Source organism: Harmonia axyridis, chromosome 7 (assembly GCF_914767665.1).
Source record: "Harmonia axyridis chromosome 7, icHarAxyr1.1, whole genome shotgun sequence".
Taxonomy (NCBI): Eukaryota; Metazoa; Arthropoda; class Insecta; order Coleoptera; family Coccinellidae; genus Harmonia; species Harmonia axyridis.
Genome location: NC_059507.1, coordinates 5,035,782 through 5,056,486, shown reverse-complemented (window position 1 = coordinate 5,056,486; position 20,705 = coordinate 5,035,782). Strand labels below are relative to the sequence as shown.

The following is a 20,705-nucleotide window of genomic DNA, read 5'->3' as shown; positions in this document are numbered from 1 at the left end:
AAGACGGGCGGAAACTCGCGACTCTTCCCGCATTCAATGACATTCGTGTTAGGTTAGGTTAGAGTTTTCTCTCTATGTATGATCTTATTGTGATTGTGTTTTGACAGTCGGTATTCGAATTTGAGGAAGATTCCGAGCTGGAAAATTGGTTTATTGAGTACGTTTGGCGCTCTGTTCGACTAAGTTTAGAGTTGTGACATTGTGGAATAAGAATTGGTACGTATAATTCAAAACAACGTGGATAATAAGCTTTTTCGCGGTACTAACCCGAAACTAATTGACTCCTTTATTGCCTAGCAACTAAATAATTAACTGTGGATTATAAACAGCATATTCTTTGGGGAAACAAGTATCGACTCAATCAAGGACTGCAAATTGTGTGCGGTTCTTCATCAGTAAAATATAAATACTACCCTTGGTGATAATTATCGGTTCATCAACCGTTTAGATCCCTGAATGACAAATCAATGAGTTCGATTTTGAAGGGGTAATGATTTAATTTTGACCTAACGAACGATATGACGTATCAGGCGCCCATAAATTCGAGGAGATGATTAAGATAATGAAGGTGAATTCTTATTACGGATGTTGCATCATCCAGTCGAATGAAAGGATTCCTAGTACGAGATGTAATTTATAGTATATCATGGACAGCCACAGTATTTGTTCTTAGACAGAAAAATTGAACAAACCAGCTTATTTATGCTTCATAGATCTAGAAAAAGCATTCGAGTTTATATCAAGGACATATTAAGCGAACCAAGAGTTAATAATGAATTCACCTAAAAGATAATTCTGACTTCTGAATAAAGGTATAAAAGAAGAATACTCCCTAAGTCCATTTCTTTGTAATATCATCATGGGCGAAATTATAAAAAAAGTGTGTGAACTGATAGGATACTGAATAGGTCAAATAGGTGATGGGGACATCAAGAACTGTTACAAATGTTCAATCTAGCAGGCAAATCACTCAATATGGTTACACCAACATCCCAAATGCATGACAACATCAAAAACACCTTTGCAAGTTAGCTATTGACGATAGAATCATCAAAAGTGATTGAGTTGAAATATCTGGGTGTAGAAATGTCAGGAAATGGAGATGTCCAAGTCGAAGTACAATAAAAGACCAACAAAGCCAGTAGAATAGTAACATGCCTCAACAACTCAATTTGATGGAACAAACATAACAGAAACAAAGTCAAGAATTTATAAAGCAACAATAAGACCAATGATGACCTACACTGCTGAAACTAGACCTAATGCTTTAAAGACTGGAAGACTACTGAAAACGGCAGAAATGCTGGTGCTTAGGAGAATAACTGGGATATCAATGAGCCAATTTGCCGTTTATGGAGCAAAGATAATTTATTCTCCAGCCATTACGAATCACCATTACATCCCTTATAATTGATTGTTTGGTCCAGTTTACACACTGGTGGCATCATCGGTCTGTATATCTTTGGAAATGAGGAAGGAGCAGCTTCAACAGTGATTGTTAAGCGCTATTGACCCATGCTCACTGTTTTCAAAATTCAGCTAAACATCGACAGCATTTGGTTCCAACAAGACACGTTGTTGCAAATGGCTATTTTGCTGAATAAATTTGGTGACAACTTTATTTCCATTGGTTTATGCCGATAAACCAGCAACTCTTGAAGCATTGGAAGCCAATATTCCAGCCACCATTGACGCCATACGGCCAGATTCATCGGAAAACGTAGTGAAAAATTGGACTGATCGAATGGACTGTGTAACTTGTAGCAGACCAGACATATACCAGAACTCATATTTAAAAAATAAATGCTTTGTAATCATATACAAGATTATAATAATAAAAAAATCATTCCAAAAATATATCTGTCTTGTATTATTATTTAAATTTAAAAAAACATCTATCAAAAATCGAGAAATCTGTGATTCTGAAGTTCAGAGCTATCTGCTCGGTGGACGAGCGCTCAAAGAAGTTCAATCTGTACGTATTTCTATAAATAGATCCATTTCCGTGATAAAGAGTTGTTTATCTATGCGCAATAGATTCCACTGACTGTTTTAATCTAGGTAGAGGTCGCCCAACTCGGTTCTCTTAAGGTTTTAATAAGTAATATCTCTTCTTTCGTGATCCAAGATATGACTTACTCAAATTCCGTGGCTACTACTTAGTGTAACAACGGAATGAAATATTGTACAATCGACCTACAAGATTCCTACAATTTACCTTGAACGAGTCTCGTTAACATAACAACGCGGAGATTTAAGATCATGTCGGTTGAGTTTGTTGAATGATAACGTAAGTGATCATTGCCAGCAATTCTTGTTCAGATTGATCTGAAAGGGACTTACATACAGAGTGATTCAGTGACAACCGGAAGCTGGGGAACCTACATTTATATTTGGAATACTAGCATTTCAGATATACTGGGTTTAAAAGTGGAAATTTGTATTCTTAAAGTTTATCAATGTAAACAGTGAATACTTTGTTCGTTTTTTTCTGCTGGTGAATGCTGTTGTTCTGTTTAAGAGTGCTCATGTTCACGAAAGTGTTGCAGAGTTGTTTCTATGAGAATTATCAGTTGAACTATTAGATCCACACCTTCACATTGGTAACCAGAGTCTTATCGTTTATCCTTCAGAGAAGGTTCCAGAATTCAATCTTCCTAGGAAAATATAGTGTACTTTAAATAAACTTAGGATTGGTCATGGTCGTTGCAATAGTATGCTCTCCAAATGTCATTCTATTGAAAGTCTCTATGTTAGTGTGGTGTGGAAGGAACCATTGAAAACTTGGTGAATACTTGTCCAATTGGTTGATGATGAATGGCAGGTGGCACAGAATTGTTAAAACCACGTTATCGAATGAATCACTTTGTATAAACAGCTCAGCTGACTTATCTTTTTGCAAATACTCGAACAAACATTGGATGGGCGAATAGAAACCCAAAACGATTGAAACGCAATGTAGTAGTGAATGTGCTTACAGAGAATATATCGAAAAAAAAACATTTTACGCCTATACTAAACGTATTTTTATATCGCGTATAATATATACTATCGAGTGTAGTAAAGAGATAATTGTGTTTGCAACCTTGAATTGAATTTCAAAGAAAAAACGTGAGTAAAATAAGATTTTATTATCAATGAAAATTATTGATGAAACGAACCAGCGGCAAATTCAAGGTGATAATAGAAATGAGGGTAACAAGAATTATTTATGTAATCTAAAAAAGGCTTTGCAAATATTGTCATTTCGCTGATATGTATAGCAAAAAAAATCATTAAATCAAAGACAGAAAATATGAACTTGTTCTGATGAGGTCACATATGATTGTTGTTCGTTTTTTCGTGGTATTGTTCAAACTTTTCATCATTTTTGGTTGAAGTCTCTTCCGTCTTATCAATTCCACTCCAATATTTCACTACCTCATTTACAAATGTGTGAAACTTCTTAGGTATCCTTGCTGATTGATGGAAAGATGCTCGGAAGTTGATAGCTTGACAGGTTATTGCTACTTGCAAAATTCTGTAATAACTTGGCTCACTCCATACTGATGTGGAGTGATTTAACTTCTTGATTAATTATATTTTGGAACGCAGATTTAATGTCGGGATTTGTGGATTAGTGTTTTATCAGATTCGTTATTGAAAATGTCATCTTATAGGATATATTACCTTTTTGTTGAGGTTATTTCTTTCGTTCTCCGAACTGATCACTTCATAATTTATTCACAGTGTCTATTTCTTAAAAATGGGAATATATAAAGGATCTATATGTGGTCTCTAAGGGTGTAAGTGGCGCACGAAGGACCGAGCTATGCTTCCTTTCCTCTTGAATCGAATGAAATCCAGTGGAAGATACACTTTTGAGCGTAGAATTTTGTGAATCTTTATATCTAATGAATTTTTCGAGAAATAAACAGTCTCAAAGGTCAATAAATACTGCGCTCAATGTTTTTGGATAGAAAATTCGGAATACTATTGTTTTAATAATGAATAAATATATTCTGAAATGAAGGTTAATAGATAATTTTGTTTCAGAAATGGATAAACATCTGACATTTGGAATTTTAACTGGTGAGTAGACTTTAATCTGCATATATCACTAATTTAACCAGATTTATCTGCTACCCAAATAAAAGGACTATAAAATCTATAATAATAAAAAAACTATCAACATAATGCTTTGGAATTAACGAAGAATTCTTCAATTCTAGAATCCTGTTCTGAATGTATTCAATCTCGATCGTAGCTGTTGAAGGCCATTAGGGCCAGACTCATGAATTTGTCGACCTCACCTTAGTTTCATCTGGCACCATACCTATTCAGTTTTGTATTGATTGAAGTAGGGAATTACGAATTCAGCGGAAAATAGAGGAGCAGAGATTAAAACACGTAAGAACGTGTTTTTATAGGGCTGTAATAGGGGATGAGTTCAGATCAGGTCTTTCTTAGGTTTATGGGCGGATTTGGAATTATGAACTTGCGAAAGTATAACAGACGACGAGGAAACCTAATTGGGTTTTAAATTTTTTGAGGAGCCAAGAATACAATGGATTTTACACAATGGTTTCTTATTCTTCGTCTATTTCACGCAATAATTCAATTTACTCAGCAAAAGACTCTGTCTATGTTTGTGCTACAATGCTTCCTTGGCTCCAAACATGTCAGAACTGTAATGGCACCTACATTATTGTCTAAGTACACAGTCTTCTCAAAAATTCTTCTTAATTTATTTATTCAGCATAATCACCTTCAAGAGTGATCCATCTACTCCAAAGCTTCACTAACTGTCCAATATCTTTGCTGTAGAGATATTCGTCTTTGTTTCCGAAATAGGCTTCAACCTCTTCATTACATCCATATTTTCGTGGATTATTCTTTTGAGGTCGGCAAATAACCAATAAAAACCTTGCCAGTCTATTTTTGAGAATTTGGTCACTTTGACTGCTTTCCTCTAAACTGATGCTCTTTTTGATTCAGGAGGGCAGAGATGAACCCATGATTCATCGCTGTCACATATCCTGTTTATTCCACTCAAACAGCTCCAAACAGCTTCTAAAAACGACAATGTTCTATACAGGGTGTTCATAATAAAGTCGGCACCACTGTCAACTTCGTTATCATTGATGTTACGATGTCGGTTAAATGGGCAAACTGGTAGCATTTTTAGTGGCCTTCTCGACGCCGAAAACAACAAAAAAATTGATAGTCGCGTTGTTATAATATTTCATAAAATGATATTTTTTACAATGGAACACCCTATATTTTCTTATGAATTTCGATTCACTGTCAATTCGGCATCGAGAAGACTACTAAAAATGCTACCAGTTTGCCCATTTAACCGACATCGTAGCATCAATAATAACGGAGTTGGCAATGGTGCAGACTCAATTTGGAACACCCTGTATAAGAAAGAAGGAAATTGAACACCATGAAGCGTATTGTGATTCTATTGCAAAAGAAAAAATTTAAAGATATCTCTTCTGGATGTAAATGTGATATGTGCACTGCGAAATTTTCGATTCGCTCAATTCAAATTTGATTTTGAATTTCCATTTCGACGCTTTTGTTACTGAACAGAACAAGGGGATTAAATTGAAGCACCAGCTCATTAACATGTGCGTATTGATTGACCTGTTGGCTCATTACGGTCGTAATTCTATGTGTTATGGGACAGATATAAATTAATCTTTTTCATGTTATGTTTCCTATACCTAAATGCAAATTTAGAAGTTACAGCTATATTCACAATACCTTCGACGATGTTAAAAAAATACATTTAGATTGATTCCTTATTTTTCTACTACTCAAATGTGGACATCAAGGGAATGTACTATGAGAAAAAAAACTAAAAAAAAGCAAACTCAAACACCTTGTAACGGGTGTTTTTTTTCGAGGTATATAACTTTAAGTTGGCATTTTTGCTCAAGATGGCGACCGATTTAACAGCTGTCAAGTGATTTATTCTCTGTTTGGTTTGGCATTTTTGGCAATCCATCATGAATAGACTCACGCCTGAACAACGCTTGCAAATAGTTATTTCGAAAATAATGGTTCTGTGCGGAATACGTATCGCGCACTACGTCCATTTTATTTTGTTTAGCGATGAAGCGCACTTCTGGTTGAATGGCTACGTCAACAAACCAAACTGCCGCATTTGGAGGAAAGCTAATCCTCAAGTGTATGTCGAAACATCGTTACATCCAGAAAAACTGACTGTTTGGTGCGCTTTATGGGCTGGTGGAATCATTGGTCCGTACTTCTTCAAAAACGATGATGGCCAGAACGTTACAGTCTATGGTGATCGGTATAGAGCCATGATTACTAACTTTTTCATTCCTGAATTGAACAACCATGATGTCAAGGAGCTGTGGTTCCAACAAGACGGCGCAACATGTCACAAAGCTCGTGCCACAATCGATTTATTGAAAGACACGTTTGGTGACCGCCTAATATCACGTTTTGGACCTGTAAATTGGCCTCCAAGATCTTGTGATTTAACACCGCTAGACTACTTTCTGTGGGGCTATGTAAAGTCATTGGTCTATGCGGATAAGCCACAAACCCTTGACCATTTGGAAGACAACATTTGCCGTGTTATTGCCGATATACGGCCAAAAATGTTGGAAAAAGTCATCGAAAATTGGACGTCCAGATTGGACTACATCCGAGCCAGCCGTGGTGGTCATATGCCAGAAATCATATTTAAAATGTAATGCCACAAGATTATCTTGCGGATAAATAAAATTCATGTCAATCGAATAATACATCGTAGTTTTATTGCAATTTAAAGTTCTATAACTCTAAAAAAAACACCCTATATATCAAAAGCAAAGTTTTTGCGGGCCCAAGTTCATACTTCATTTTTTTATGAAAAAGATTCAAGAAATCTATCATTTTCTTGATGATCTGAGGAATCTGCCAATTCAGGAAAACCCTATATACCCTTCTATAAACTGAATCTTCAATACTACTAGCAAATATCATATCGTATTTCAAAGATTTTGCTTTCAGTGAGCGATTCCTGTCATGACGGCATCAGTCAAGATCTCTCAGGCCAGGGTCTATGTCAAGAGATCGACAACCACTTCAGACAGGCAAAAATAATATTTCAGGATGTCAAACCGGACGATCAGAAGCAAATCGAGCAGACTCTTCTCTCCTGGTGTCTGCAAGGGTGCAACGTCATCCTCACCACAGGAGGTACAGGTTGTTCGCCCAGAGACGTCACACCAGAAGCCACGAGAGCTGTCATCGAGAAGGAGCTACCTGGCATGTCGCAGTTTATGCTGAACAAGAGTTTTGCGGTTACGGAGATGGCGATGCTTTCCAGGGCTGTCTGCGGGATCAGAATGAAGACGTTGATCATCAATTTACCAGGAAGTTCCAAGGGATCCAAGGAGTGTTTTGGTTTTGTGATGAATGCGATCCCGCATGCTGTTGCGTTGATCAATAATGACTTGGAGAATATCGTCAGGGCACATAGGCATATCCAAGGAGGAGATGTTGGGGAATGCAGCGCGCCCAGCAAGGTATAGTGGTATATTTTTTTATGAGGATTCAACATTTCCTTTGGCTACACTTGTCGCTCAATAAATCCTGATCCTTGAGAATTAGATTATCTGAACTATACTCCCCATAACGTGATCTACAGCTTTCCTTCCAGTAGTTCCAAAGTTTTAATGAACTCCAGTATCTGAGATGGCTTCAAGGAGGCTTCTTCCTTACTTCTACATGTTTCTTGTCCAAAGCAGATTTTGCGTTGGCTAGTGATGGCGAGGGATTCCTTCACCAGGTGATCCAGAGTTTCTTCCTCCTCCCCACAGAATCTGCACTCGTCGTTTTCTGCTAGAGCCATTCTCATGAGTTATTACCTAAGGCGACAATGCCCTGTGAGGAATCCAGTGAGCAGGTGTATATAATACACCTCCTAACTTTGACACTGCCAGGTCCAAGAAGTATCTGGATCTCCAGATACTCCTTATATCTCGCAGTGTCAAAGTTTCGAAGACACTTTTTGGAATGATCCAACCAGAGAAGATTCCGCCAGAGTATTTCTCTTTCGGTTGTTCCTTCTCCTGAAAATCTTTCATTCAGGTACATTTGCCTACACCACAGAAAAGTAGGCATGGAGCAAAGATGGCACTTCCATTGCCATACCACTTTTTTCTCTTTCGTACCTAGCTAGTGACAAAATTTCGTAACAAAGAGTTGAGACTGAATCGACATGTTGATGGTTTATTGACGCTACATTTTTTGTTTTGAAAAATGAAGAGAAAAGAAATCTGCACCTTCGACACCAACTGTTAAAAGACTGACTTAAAAATTGATTGCCAGCCTGAAGCGAATAATTTATCGGCGTTTCTGCTGAAAACGCATCAAAATCAACATGACCTCTCTCAGACTATGATGAGGGGAAAGGGGATTACCGATTATTAACGTATCAATCGAAAATAAATTGTAAGGATCCCACAACAGGATAAAAACTTCTGAATGAGGGCAAAAACTGATTGGAATTACAAATCTGTGTTTCGCTGAAAACATTTGGCATTTAACAGTAACAAGGTTTGAATGCAAGTTGTATGAATTTTCCATGTTGGATTGTAAACATCGGCTTCCAAATTATTCGAAAGCAGAGGCAGTGTTGTTTTTCGTCTTTGTGAAATACACAATGATTTTATCCCTCTTTCAATGAGGATAATATTGATTGGGCTGCGTTGTGTTATTTATTATATAGGCGGCTTATTTGTAGGGCCGATTTGGAGATTTTTATTGCAGGGAATGTTGACAAACGCAGCGGAGCGGAACAACCTCAGTTGTTTTTGAGAATTAGGGATGAATAGGCGGCCAGAGAACTGAGCCGAGTTGCCGCCCCTCAAATAGGGGCGCCTTAGTCGATCGCTTCACTGTTTTTCCCTTAACGCAGGACCTGTTGATTGCTGAGGTTGAAGCCTTTGCGAAAGCAAAGACGAAAGGGTATTAAAATGTTAGAGGAGCTTTGTAGTATACGTATCTCCCTTGAAGGTGACTATCTTGACGAATAATGACAAATTAAAAAAAAATGTGTACTTTTGCTCCAATATTGATTACATAGGTATTATCTCTACTCTCATTATAGTTCAATAATAATAATAATAAAATAATAATGCTGTCAATAAACTGACTGTCTGTTGTGTGCTACCGACCTAAGTTATATTGAAAATATCAATAATGCATTTTTTCTGAATCTAGGTGAGAATCGGGGGTGCTGCAGGCAGGGACAGGGAATCTCCATACCCCATGAAGAAGGTAACAGAAGCCCTAGAGATTATACTGCGCGAATGTGGTCGTACTACAGATTCTGAGTTGATACGTATTGAGAACTCATTGAACAGGGTTCTGGCAGAGGACATCTACGCCAAAGATCCGGTTCCTCCTTTTAGAGCTTCCATGAAAGACGGATATGCTGTTAGAGCCAAGGCTGGATCTGGCCAAAGAAAGGTTCGAGCATGTGTGGTTGCTGGTGACAAGGTATGTAATCCAATGTGCATGCAATACATAGTGCCGGTACTTTTTTTTGGTTTATGGATTCACTGTTTTCTAAAGTGTAAATTTCTTCATCAGTGAAGTATTATTGATCTCCATCATTCCATTTTTATTCTTTGCTACTGTCAGTAACTCCTTTAAATCATTTTATCTGGCCTCATCTTCTCAATTTGTTTTTCTTTAGTGAGTAAATGCTGATTGTTGAGTAAATTGAGCTTGTCTTCTTGTCTTCTTCCAGAACTACTAGAAAATACATATTTTTCCAATATTTCAAGATGTAACAGTCGATTCAAAGTTGAAGCTGACCCAAATTCTGCTGGTGGTTTATCTACTGAGAGGCATTATTTCAGTTACATTGTAATCGGTATATTTTGCTTATTAACTTATAATAAGACATCTTTCTAACTGAATTCCTCAATAAGCATTAACGCAGAAACAATATCTGCTACTTTCAGAATATTCAATTGTATAAAATGATTAATATGATTCATCATGACAATACTTTTCAATTCTATTCGAATACACATTCTACAGTGCATCCCATTTTGGTTGAGACTGCCAGGTTTCTCCCTTGTTATTTAAGATAGAGCCTTGCGGTTTTCACGTTCCTGTCCTACTTTTTCGTGAAACTCAAGTCTAATCAGATTTTGCATAACTGTTTCCGTTCAAGAGATACAGGGCGATTTTGGTAATTGATACTTTTCGGACCCCTCCTTTATCTCCGAAGTTATTAGAAATAATGCTGAGGTAAAAACTACGTCTGAATCAGAATTCTGCGTAGAATCCAGTGTCGTACTCAATATTTTTTTTCGGGGTATGGTTTTGAAGATTCAACACAAACCTATATTTTTTTTAATGGAACACCCTATATATCATTACTTCGTTGAATTCGTTATTTTTTTCTCTTCAAAATGATGTGTGATACTATATAGGTAGAATGGTCAGAAATGTTAAAAAAACACTAAAACATCAAATAATGAGGATTTTTTGTTAATGAGCAATGGATTTCCCATATGAAAAAAAGGTTCAATTGGATAATTTTAATTTGTGATTTTTATAAATAGAAGAGTAAGCAAACAAAGATAATACACTCATCACTAACATGAAAAACAAAACGTAGGTACCTACCTAATAGCAACAAATAAATAATACAAAAATTCATAAACATTGCATGATATCTTACAGCTTAAACTGTTCAAATTACTGTCCATTTTCCTCTAATACATAATTGACAAAACTTTTCAATACGCCTGAGCATGGGCGCCCGCAGGGGGGGCCATGGCCCCCCCTGAGATTTTGATTGCCTCATTTTTCAGCACAACGTCCTCAATATTACTTTCTCAATCCAAAGGGCATGGAAAAAAGGAAAGTAATGGATTCTCAACAATTTTCCGGTTTTCAATGACAATCATTGACGCCTTATCGTTTATCAATAATTTTCATTTTGGCCCCCCTGAGAAAAATTTCTGCGGGCGCCCATGCGCCTGAGTGCATTTAATATTATAAAAGGGCGGTTTTGTAAATCCTGGAAAACTGCCTCTGTTGATGCACGAAGTTCTTCGAGACTGTTATGTCTTTTACTGTAGTATATTATATGTATTAGGGAAAATGGACACCAATTTGAACAGTTTAATCTATAAGATATTATGAAATGTTTAGGAATTTTTTTATTATTCATTTGTTGCTATTAGGTAGGTACCGACGTTTTGTTTTTCATATTAGTGATGAGTGTATTATATTTGTTTGCTTACTCTACTATAAATAAAAATCACAAATGAAAATTATCCAATTAATCCTTTTTTTCATATGGAAAATCCATTGCTCATTAACAAAAAATCCTCATTATTTGATGTTTTAGTGTTTTTTTAACATTTCTGACCATCCTACCTATATAGTATCATATATTATTTTGAAGGGAAAAAAATAACGAATTCAACGAAGTAATGATATATAGGGTGTTCCATTGAAAAAAATATAGGTTTGTGTTGAATCTTCAAAACCATACCCCGAAAAAAAAAATTGAGTACGCCACTGGATTCTACGCAAAATTCTGATTCAGACGTAGTTTTCACCTCAGCATTATTTCTAATAACTTCGGAGATAAAGGAGGGGTCCGAAAAGTATCAATTTCCAAAATCACCCTGTATCTCTTGAATGGAAGTAGTTATGCAAAATCTGATTAGACCAACTTGAGTTTCACGAAAAAGTAGGACAGGAACGTGAAAACCGCAAGGCTCTATCTTAAATAACAAGCGAGAAACCTGGCTGTCTCACCCAAAATGGGATGCACTGTACACCCTTGAGCCCTACATATTTTTTTCACTAACCATGCAAAATATTCTGTTTTGAATGCAAATAAATGATAATATGAAGGCGATATTTCAAAGCAATCGTTGAAAGAATAATTTTCTTCCCAAATACTCTTCAATGAATAATGAGGCATTGCTTTCTCTACCTTCAGCCTGAAAATCAACCTTTGAACTACGACGAAGCAATCAGAGTAAGCACAGGTGCGCCACTTCCAGATGGTGCTGATGCTGTGGTCCAAGTTGAAGATACTGAAGTCATGCAAGTTACCGCTGATGGAAATGAAGAACTCAAGATAAACATATTGGTAAAGCCTTCTGTTGGTCAGGATATCAGGTGATAATTTGACCACAACCTACCTGGAAAACTCTAATCCAAATTAATCCTGATTTATTTCTTCTCTAACAGAGAAATTGGAAGTGATATTCCTGCCAACTCCAAAGTATTGGACAAAATGGATGTTATTTCGGCAGGACACGTTGGAGTTTTGGCAACAGTTGGCCACTCGAGAGTTAAAGTTTTCAGGTAATGCTACATAAAGATTTTTCTCACTCTTCTCAGCAATCATCCTTTAATTTGTCAATAGATGGCCAATATTTTTTATGAGACCTTCAAAACATACATAGGGAAACTCCCTAGACTCAAGCGCGTTCATTCATTTCATATTTTTATTTGACCTTCAAAACTTACAGTGAGAAACATCACGAGAATCAGTCTTCATCATTTATTTCGATAATATATAGCTCCAATTTCTTCCTTTACTGTTGTATTTCTTGTGTCAGTTATATTGAACGCTTCTTGGTTGATTCTTGAAATTGACAGTGTATTTACTGCAATTAAAGCTAACTCACATTCTGTTTTAATACGACGACTTCAATTATCCACTCAAACAACTCAGTTAGAGGCACTAATTGAGTTGCACTAGTCCTAATCTAATGTAATCGTTCGATATTGTGTTCACAGACGGAGCTCCATTGGAGTCTTATCGACTGGAAATGAACTAATACACCATAACAGCAATATAGCACCTGGCCAGATCCGGGATAGCAACAAATTAGCTATAATAAATTTATTGGAGCAACATTCCTACGCTGCCTCTGACTGTGGCATAGCAAAGGACCAGTGAGTATTCAGTAGATTAGAAATGGAAGAATATATGTAATTTGTAAAATATTTCTTATGGATCTCCATAATATGTGACTGCATTGGGAGATTTCTATTGTCTATTTATGAGCCTTGAAATGACAGAATGCAGGTCGAACAAGACAATTTTCATCTGTTTAACAAAACATTATTAAATTGAGACAGTTATAAAAAATACTGGTTCTAATTTTTTGTTTGCTTGTATACTAAAAAAGACTTTTCCAAAAGAATTGATTTAATTCGAAATGATTATAATTTCAATAAAAATTCAGTGAGTTGAAGAAAATAATATTCATAAGCGTACAACTTAGTTTCCGCCGTTTTTTTCCGAAATTCGAGGCTTTATTATAGAAAACTGGTTATACATTCATGATTCAAAGTGTTTTTCAGCCAGGCCGTGTGCCATTTATCGAAACAAGTGATAATTCGAGGGAGGAACGTCTCAAGAATACGGCGGGTGGGGTAGGACTTCCCATTTCAACGTTTCTTGGCCACTTTCGCAACATGGGGTCGAGCATTGTCATTCTGTGAAATCACTTCATCATGTCCCTGGTTGTATTGCGGCCTTTTGTCTTTCTATGCTCGTCCCAAATGCATTAATTGCGTTCGATAACGATCGCCTGTGATTGTTTCAGTCGGTTTTAACAACTCTCAATACACTACGCCGATCTGGTCCCACCAAATACTGGGGATTACCATGGAACCGTGAATATTCGGTTTGGGCGTCGACGTGGAAGCATGGCCGGGATATCCACATGATTTTCTGCGCTTGGAATTATCGCGATGAACCCATTTTTCGTTTTCGTTCACAATGCGATAAATAAATCTCTTTCGACATTGCCTTTGCAAGCTGCTGATCACAAGCAAACAAACGCCGTTCAACATCTCTCGGCTTCAACACGTATGGCACCCAATTTCCTTGTTTCTGAATCATTCCCATGACTTTCAGACGTTTTGAACTGGCTTGTTGCGTCACTCCCAATGATCCTGCCAATTATTGATGCGTTTGAGACGAGTCTTGATCAAGTAATGCCTCCAATTCTGCATCTTCGAAAACCTTTCCTCTTTTTTGGTCTTCGACGTCAAAATCACCGTTCTTGAAGCGTTGAAACCACTCTCGGCAAGTTCTCTCTGGAAGCATTCGATGAGCCTCAGCCGCAGATTTCTTCATATTGAAGCAGAAAATTAAAACTTTCTGCAAATGTCGAGAATTTGGCTCGTAAGCAGACATGTTTAATCGAGAATAGCTTTATGATGCAGACACAAATCGACTAATATTTCGATGGCGTTATGTTAAGAATTATCTAAGCTTATTGGACGACATCTACGATCTATTTATTTCGACAACCACTTACTGCTACAGCCATCTATTGCGAAACGTCGGAAGCTAATTAATACTCGTTCAGAAGGCTCATTCTATAATACTCTTTAGTTCGAAAAATCGCCACTTGCTCGTAGTTGTATTTTGAACTTGTGGAAGAATATCCATGCAGTTGTATTAAAAATAACTGTTCCAAGAATGAAAAAGAAATTTTCGAGATGATCACTTTCCATCTGTTTGGTTCGTTATTCATCAACTAATTTCATTACTACTAGTTATGTGTAGTTATTTCTATATCTAAGAATTCATTTGGTCTACCTATTGTTATTCTTGCATTCCAGTCCTGATGCAGTGAAAACTGCCCTATGCAGGGCTTTCTCAAGACATGATGTCATTATAACAACAGGAGGGGTGTCAATGGGAGAATATGATTTGATCAAAAAGGTCTTAGTGGCTGACTTTAGTGCTCTCATTCACTTTGGTCGAGTTGACATGAAACCAGGGTGAGTAGATAGGAGTATAATGGATACTTATATCTCCTTCTCTAATTACTTATTGAAAGAAATAAAGATTACAATTTTGCGACTCAATATTTTAAATATTAATATACATACTGCTCTACAACTCATCTTCTGTGCCATTCCGATATCCTCATTTTGCATTATTCTTAATTTTTTCTTTAATATTCACAGCTTGATTCTATACTGAAGCCTGCAAATTTCTCCGAAACCAATGAAATTTAATTTCAGGAAGCCAACCACTTTCGCCACATTAAACTTTAGAGGCCAAAGAAAAATTGTTTTCGGTTTACCAGGCAACCCTGTATCTGCATGCGTCACTACTCTCTTGTTTGTGATACCTTTTCTGAAGTATTCCGAGAGGAGAGAAAATTATATGTTTCCAGTCGTTCAATCATCTGTAGTAAGTATCCCGATCAATTTATTATTCGTTCTGACGTTTGATCAAGCTTGCAAAAAATTCTGAATGTTTTCGGACAACACGAGGAAGACACTGACGTAAAGTCAGGAATATTTGGGTGCTCGCCAAGGGTCTCTGCTAACATTGAAGTGTCATAATACTATAAAGCAACTCGCCAGAGGCAATAAAGTACCTCTACTTGCAAAAAGAGCTTCAAGGTTGACACCTGTTGGCCCTGAGTCTTTCTATGAGCGTGGAAAAGACCAATATAAGGCAGTGCTCTAACAAGAGGAGTTGGACAATAGAATAACCCCTCTGGAGGGACACTTGTGGTCTTGCTCAGGCAAAGAAAGTTGTAACCTATACCAGAAAGGTCTAAAAGCTGCCACGAGGTGTGCTTAGGGTAATGGTGTACCTACTGCTGACAGGTCACTATCGGAGCAAATTTCTTTTGTACCGCATGGGTAAGTCAGCAAATGAAATTAGCAGGCTTTGTGGTATGAATATAGAAACAGCTGAGCAAATGGTGTGCAAATTTCTGGGGTTGACTGGCCTAAGAGTAGCTCATATGGAAAAGGTAGTATTGGATACTCAAGAGATCAGAGTTAACATTATCGACGGCCTCCTTGGGTTTGTATTAATCAAATGAAATATTCTACAAAGTCAAGACTTGAGACTTGAGTGCTCTCCTCTCAGAGGCTTTGACTTGGGCAGCAATTCTATCTAAATCCCTCCTGCCTTGTTGAGATATTCTTCTACCTCCAATGATTTTCAAGGCTTCTAAACTTTGAAGGGTTTTTCTGGCGATACCCTTAGCAGATCGGCAGAAATGGGAAGGTTTGGTACCATTCCTCCTTCTGTCTCCGTAGATCTTAGTAACAGTACCCATACCAACTGGGCTCCTGATGTAGATGTGACCTGCAATAGATGCACATCTGGTATAATACCAGTCACTGTCATAGGGTGCTTATTCTTTAGACTTGGAGGTTTTGGCAATGTCAACCCATTCTGGTACCCTCAATTTACCAGTCTTTTGCAAGAAGGCGGAGAAAGCCTTGACGAATGCGTGTTGATCCACGTCCTGGGTATGGTTAACATCCATGTGGTCGCAGTCCCCGGTAGGCTAATCGATACCGATACAAATTGATAAATTAATTGAATTATTAAATAACAAATTTTATCAAAAATCGAACGAACAGAAGGTGAAATATGAAATTGCAGGAAATTTCACTTTTGCTTTTGCTCTACGACTGTTCTATAGATATTCAAAAATGCCCAAATCCAATTTGCAGTCGAATCAGGATACCCACAACAAACTATTTCCAAATAGGATAAGAATTGTACAGTGCATCCCATTTTGGGTGAGACAGCCAGGTTTCTCGCTTGTTATTTAAGATAGAGCCTTGCGGTTTTCACGTTCCTGTCCTACTTTTTCGTGAAACTCAAGTTGGTCTAATCAGATTTTGCATAACTGTTTCCGTTCAAGAGATACAGGGTGATTTTGGAAATTGATACTTTTCGGACCCCTCCTTTATCTCCGAAGTTATTAGAAATAATGCTGAGGTAACAACTACGTCTGAATCAGAATTCTGCGTAGAATCCAGTGGCGTACTCAATATTTTTTTCGGGGTATGGTTTTGAAGATTCACAAACACAAACCTATATTTTTTTTTATGGAACACCATGTATATCATTACTTTGTTGAATTCGTTATTTTTTCCCTTCAGAATGATGTATGATACTATGTAGGTAGGATGTTCAGAAATGTTAAAGAAACACTAAAGCATCAAATAATGATGATTTTTTGTTAATGGGTAATGGATTTTCCATATAAAAGAAGAATCAATAATAATAACAATAATTCATAGCGATGACAGCTAGATCAGATTGGTTTTTTCCCCTCTAATGCCTACTTGATAAAACAATGCTCCCAAATGCATAGTAGCCATAATAACAACAAGGATGTTTGTATCATCAATGACCTACTACTTTTAAAATTCGAAAGTAATAATCCTCTTATTGAAACATAGAAAATTCATGGCCCATTTACAAAAAATCATCATTATTTTATGTTTTAGTGTTTTTTTCAACATTTCTGAACATCCTGCCTACATAGTATCATACATCATTTTGAAGGGAAAAAAATAACGAATTCAACGAAGTAATGATATACATGGTGTTCCATTAAAAAAAATATAGGTTTGTGTCGAATCTTCAAAACCATACCCCGAAAAAAAATATTGAGTACGCCACTGGATTCTACGCAGAATTCTGATTCAGACGTAGTTGTTACCTCAGCATTATTTCTAATAACTTCAGAGATAAAGGAGGGGTCCGAAAAGTATCAATTTCCAAAATCACCCTGTATCTCTTGAACGGAAATAGTTATGCAAAATCTGATTAGACCAACTTGAGTTTCACGAAAAAGTAGGAACGAAACGTGAAAACCGCAAGGCTCTATCTTAAATAACAAGCGAGTAACCTGGCTGTCTCACCCAAAATGGGATGCACTGTACAAATTAAGTCTGTTACAAGGGTTTACGTGCACACAGACCGACATACAGACACGAATCAAACATTTTTCTGGATGTTCTGAACTGTATATTGAAATTGGGGATTTTATCAACATTTTCAATCCCGAAAGTGATCGCAATGCTTTCACTAACTTCGGAAAACTGTGAAACAATAGATTTAAAATCGTATCGATTGAAATCCACCTGGACCAATTTAGAAGATGAGTTGGTTTGAATTCGAATTCATTACTTATTCATTGACTTTCTCCCCAGACGAGCTAATTTGATTGAATCTGCTAGGGTAGTTTCAGGAAATGGTTCCTAGTTAAACGCCAGTGGGAAACTGTTTTGTATTTTCAGAGGTTTCATTTTGAATAACCCGCTACCTGGGCAGTTGTCATATATTGACAATTTACATGTAAAAACTATCCTATTTCCAAAAATGGAGAGATACACGCTTCAACAATGCATTGAAATTGTTAACATCACCAGGAACGTCGTATTTTTCCTGATGATACAGAAATAAGAACGAAATGATACGGTTCGAAGAACGTCTGCTCAAAATTTTTAATTCTATTGCGATTATTTTTTTTCCATAGGTTCCTGTGATAACAAACAATGATGTCAGGCCGTCCTATCTCAGAGCTCAAGTACGTTTCTCTCAAGGTTCCTTTACAGCCACGACAACAGGAAATCAGGTTAGCAGCAGGATCAACAGTTTGGTGAATGCCAACGCTCTGGTTATTATACCACCAAACTACAAGAACTATACAGCACTAGAAACTTTCTCTACGATTCTGATAGGAGATCTGGTTAAATGATACAGTAGTTGTTCAATCAAATTTTTTATTATTCATAAAATATTTCTCAGATTACGTATTTTATTAGATGTTATTTTAACGATATTATAATGTTTATTTTCGAAATAAAGAAATTACGGCTGTTGTACTCAGCACTTCCTCATGTGTAAGACCACAGCTGGGATATTCATTTTCATCCTATCTGTTTTCTCCAAGTTGCTTTTATCCTTCATATTCAATCCCAGCACCTCACTTAAAATTAGTTTGAAATCTCTCTGGTACTTCTCACGTTTTTCCATGGGTACAGTTCTGGAGATGCGGTCCATAGATGTGAAAACTTCTGAAAATACAATAACTTTTTCACAAAAGATGCAGTGAAATCAAAATGACAATATTTCAATTATTATTTCTGCATTTTTCGTGAAATTCCAAGTTATTTTAACAGCGGTAACAAAGTCATTGGAGCAGAGCTCCATCAGATACAGGATATCGAACGCTTTGGTCAGAGTAACTAAGGATGGAGAATGGATAGATAGATGGATAAGTACAGTGGTGTAAAATGAGATACCAAAGACCAAAAGGTCGAACAGACACAACTTTTATTTATTATTTTCAATAATAATCAGTTTCTATCTTCCAAAATATATGCAGACTCTCAGGTAAGCAAAGAGTCACTACACTCTCCCCTGCCACTTGCCAGTACCAACGACGCCACAGAGGAGAAGGTATAAGATAGATTCGAGGAGAAAGAGCGCATGCGAGTTGACGAGGCAATCAAAGCCATCTGAATGTATTATTTCAACCAAAATCTATATAGATATAAAGATTTGGCGTTCTATATTTGAAACTGACTCATAATGTAACTAAAAAACTCACCTAAGAAATTCAGTTTTTCTGATTCAAATTCGTTATTGTCTAAAAACTCCCTGCTCACCAGTTTGAGGTCGACCGCCTTAACCAGTGAATTCAACTCAGAATCTGGATCAGGACTGGAGAAATGTGGGACATAATTTCCAAAATTTTTAGTATATGGTTTCCAAGCATCAATTCTGTCCAATTCTGCATATACGCTGTGAAGTGGATTTATTTTCGATATGAATACCAAATGAAGGTCTCCGTTTTCTTTCATCATTTTTTTGCAGTTAAATAAGGCCTGTCTGGAAGAAGAAAAAGTATTTCGTGTAAATGTAAAAAAAATAGTTTCGAGTCGAATATCAAGAATAAAAATTATTTCTGTGATCACAAATTCGAATAGGTTGAAATTAGGTTTGTATAGGTAAACACGGCAACAATCACATCTCAACTTTTACACAGTTCTATGGTCTCCAAAGTCAGTATTTTTTTTCAAAAATGAATCTTCAGAATGTTTTTCTTGATTTTGATTATAGCAGTGAAGTGAAATGTTCGTCATCTAATTCTATTCCACATATTTCGAAAAATTCAACTGTATTAGTTTTCAGTAATTTTTTTTTTACCTTAACATGAATTGAAAAAATTAGGCTTATATATAATACTCACCTCAAATTACTCACATACATAAAGCAATATGATGAGAATATCATGTTAAACCTTGCTTCCAAAGTTTCAGGAATTTTATCACCCTCAATATTCATTGTTAGGAACGATATCTTGGAAACGGTGTTAATTTCTTTGCAATAATTTATCATAGATTCATCTATATCTGTAGCTATAATTTCCTCGCAGTTATTGGGTAATAACGGATATAAAACATCAAATAATACTCTACCGCTTCCACAACCAATATCCATTACACTAAAAGGTTTTTTCTTAGGGATTTTCAATGTTTTGAACAAGTTTTCATAAATCGTACTAATTAAATCTATATGATAAATTCCATGTTTCGTATATTTCAAAACGTGTTGTGCCATTTTAGATCAATTGATTGGACACAAAACAGAATATTGTTAGATACACACAGTTGTCACCCTATTGAAATTTTTGAATGGATTAAGCTATCACTATAAAGTAGGCATTTCAGAATTGTTTTTTTAATTATCAAATTCTCCAACTACAAATATTTAGTTTGGAAACAGATAATGATAAGAAGTTGTTTTGATGTATCTTAATTCCTCAAACACTACCTACATATTGGAAATAAATGAGATCACACATGGCTTTTCATGGGCGAATCCTTATTTTGTTTTTGATTGACAACCTGTT

General features: G+C 36.4%; 2 protein-coding genes across 4 annotated transcripts; one reads left to right on the top strand and one right to left on the bottom strand.

The window, feature by feature from the left end:
* Positions 1–63: 63 nt before the first annotated feature.
* Positions 64–18,720, top strand: LOC123684008 (gephyrin). 3 transcript variants are annotated; one of them, XM_045623087.1, is made up of 10 exons: positions 64–216; positions 4,036–4,071; positions 7,012–7,529; positions 9,229–9,507; positions 11,984–12,165; positions 12,238–12,354; positions 12,793–12,951; positions 14,635–14,796; positions 15,043–15,214; positions 18,324–18,720. In XM_045623087.1, the coding sequence occupies exons 2-10, from the start codon at positions 4,038–4,040 to the stop codon at positions 18,543–18,545; spliced, it is 1,845 nt and encodes a 614-aa protein (XP_045479043.1). In that variant the 5' UTR covers positions 64–216; positions 4,036–4,037; the 3' UTR covers positions 18,546–18,720. The 3 variants fall into 3 exon arrangements, with proteins under 3 accessions (XP_045479043.1, XP_045479044.1, XP_045479045.1); XM_045623088.1 differs by lacking the exon at positions 64–216 and adding an exon at positions 2,065–2,290; XM_045623089.1 differs by lacking the exon at positions 64–216 and adding an exon at positions 2,754–3,111.
* On the bottom strand, positions 18,560–20,647 carry LOC123684010 (juvenile hormone acid O-methyltransferase-like). Its single transcript, XM_045623092.1, has 3 exons — positions 20,043–20,647; positions 19,401–19,681; positions 18,560–18,864 (listed from the first exon to the last, which is right to left on the bottom strand). The coding sequence occupies exons 1-3, from the start codon at positions 20,411–20,413 to the stop codon at positions 18,674–18,676; spliced, it is 843 nt and encodes a 280-aa protein (XP_045479048.1). The 5' UTR covers positions 20,414–20,647; the 3' UTR covers positions 18,560–18,673.
* Positions 20,648–20,705: the final 58 nt, after the last annotated feature.

Bases quoted from the DNA above. Each gene is read 5' to 3' on its own strand.
- LOC123684008 (XM_045623087.1), top strand. From the start codon at position 4,038: ATGGATAAACATCTGACATTTGGAATTTTAACTG. The intron at 12,355-12,792 runs GTAATGCTACAT...TTGTGTTCACAG, and splicing joins TCGAGAGTTAAAGTTTTCAG to ACGGAGCTCCATTGGAGTCT. The intron at 12,952-14,634 runs GTGAGTATTCAG...CTTGCATTCCAG, and splicing joins TGTGGCATAGCAAAGGACCA to TCCTGATGCAGTGAAAACTG.
- LOC123684010 (XM_045623092.1), bottom strand. From the start codon at position 20,413: ATGGCACAACACGTTTTGAAATATACGAAACATGGAATTTATCATATA. The intron at 19,682-20,042 runs GTGAGTATTATA...TTCTTCTTCCAG, and splicing joins ATGTATGTGAGTAATTTGAG to ACAGGCCTTATTTAACTGCA. The intron at 18,865-19,400 runs GTGAGTTTTTTA...TTGTATTTTCAG, and splicing joins AGAAAAACTGAATTTCTTAG to AAGTTTTCACATCTATGGAC.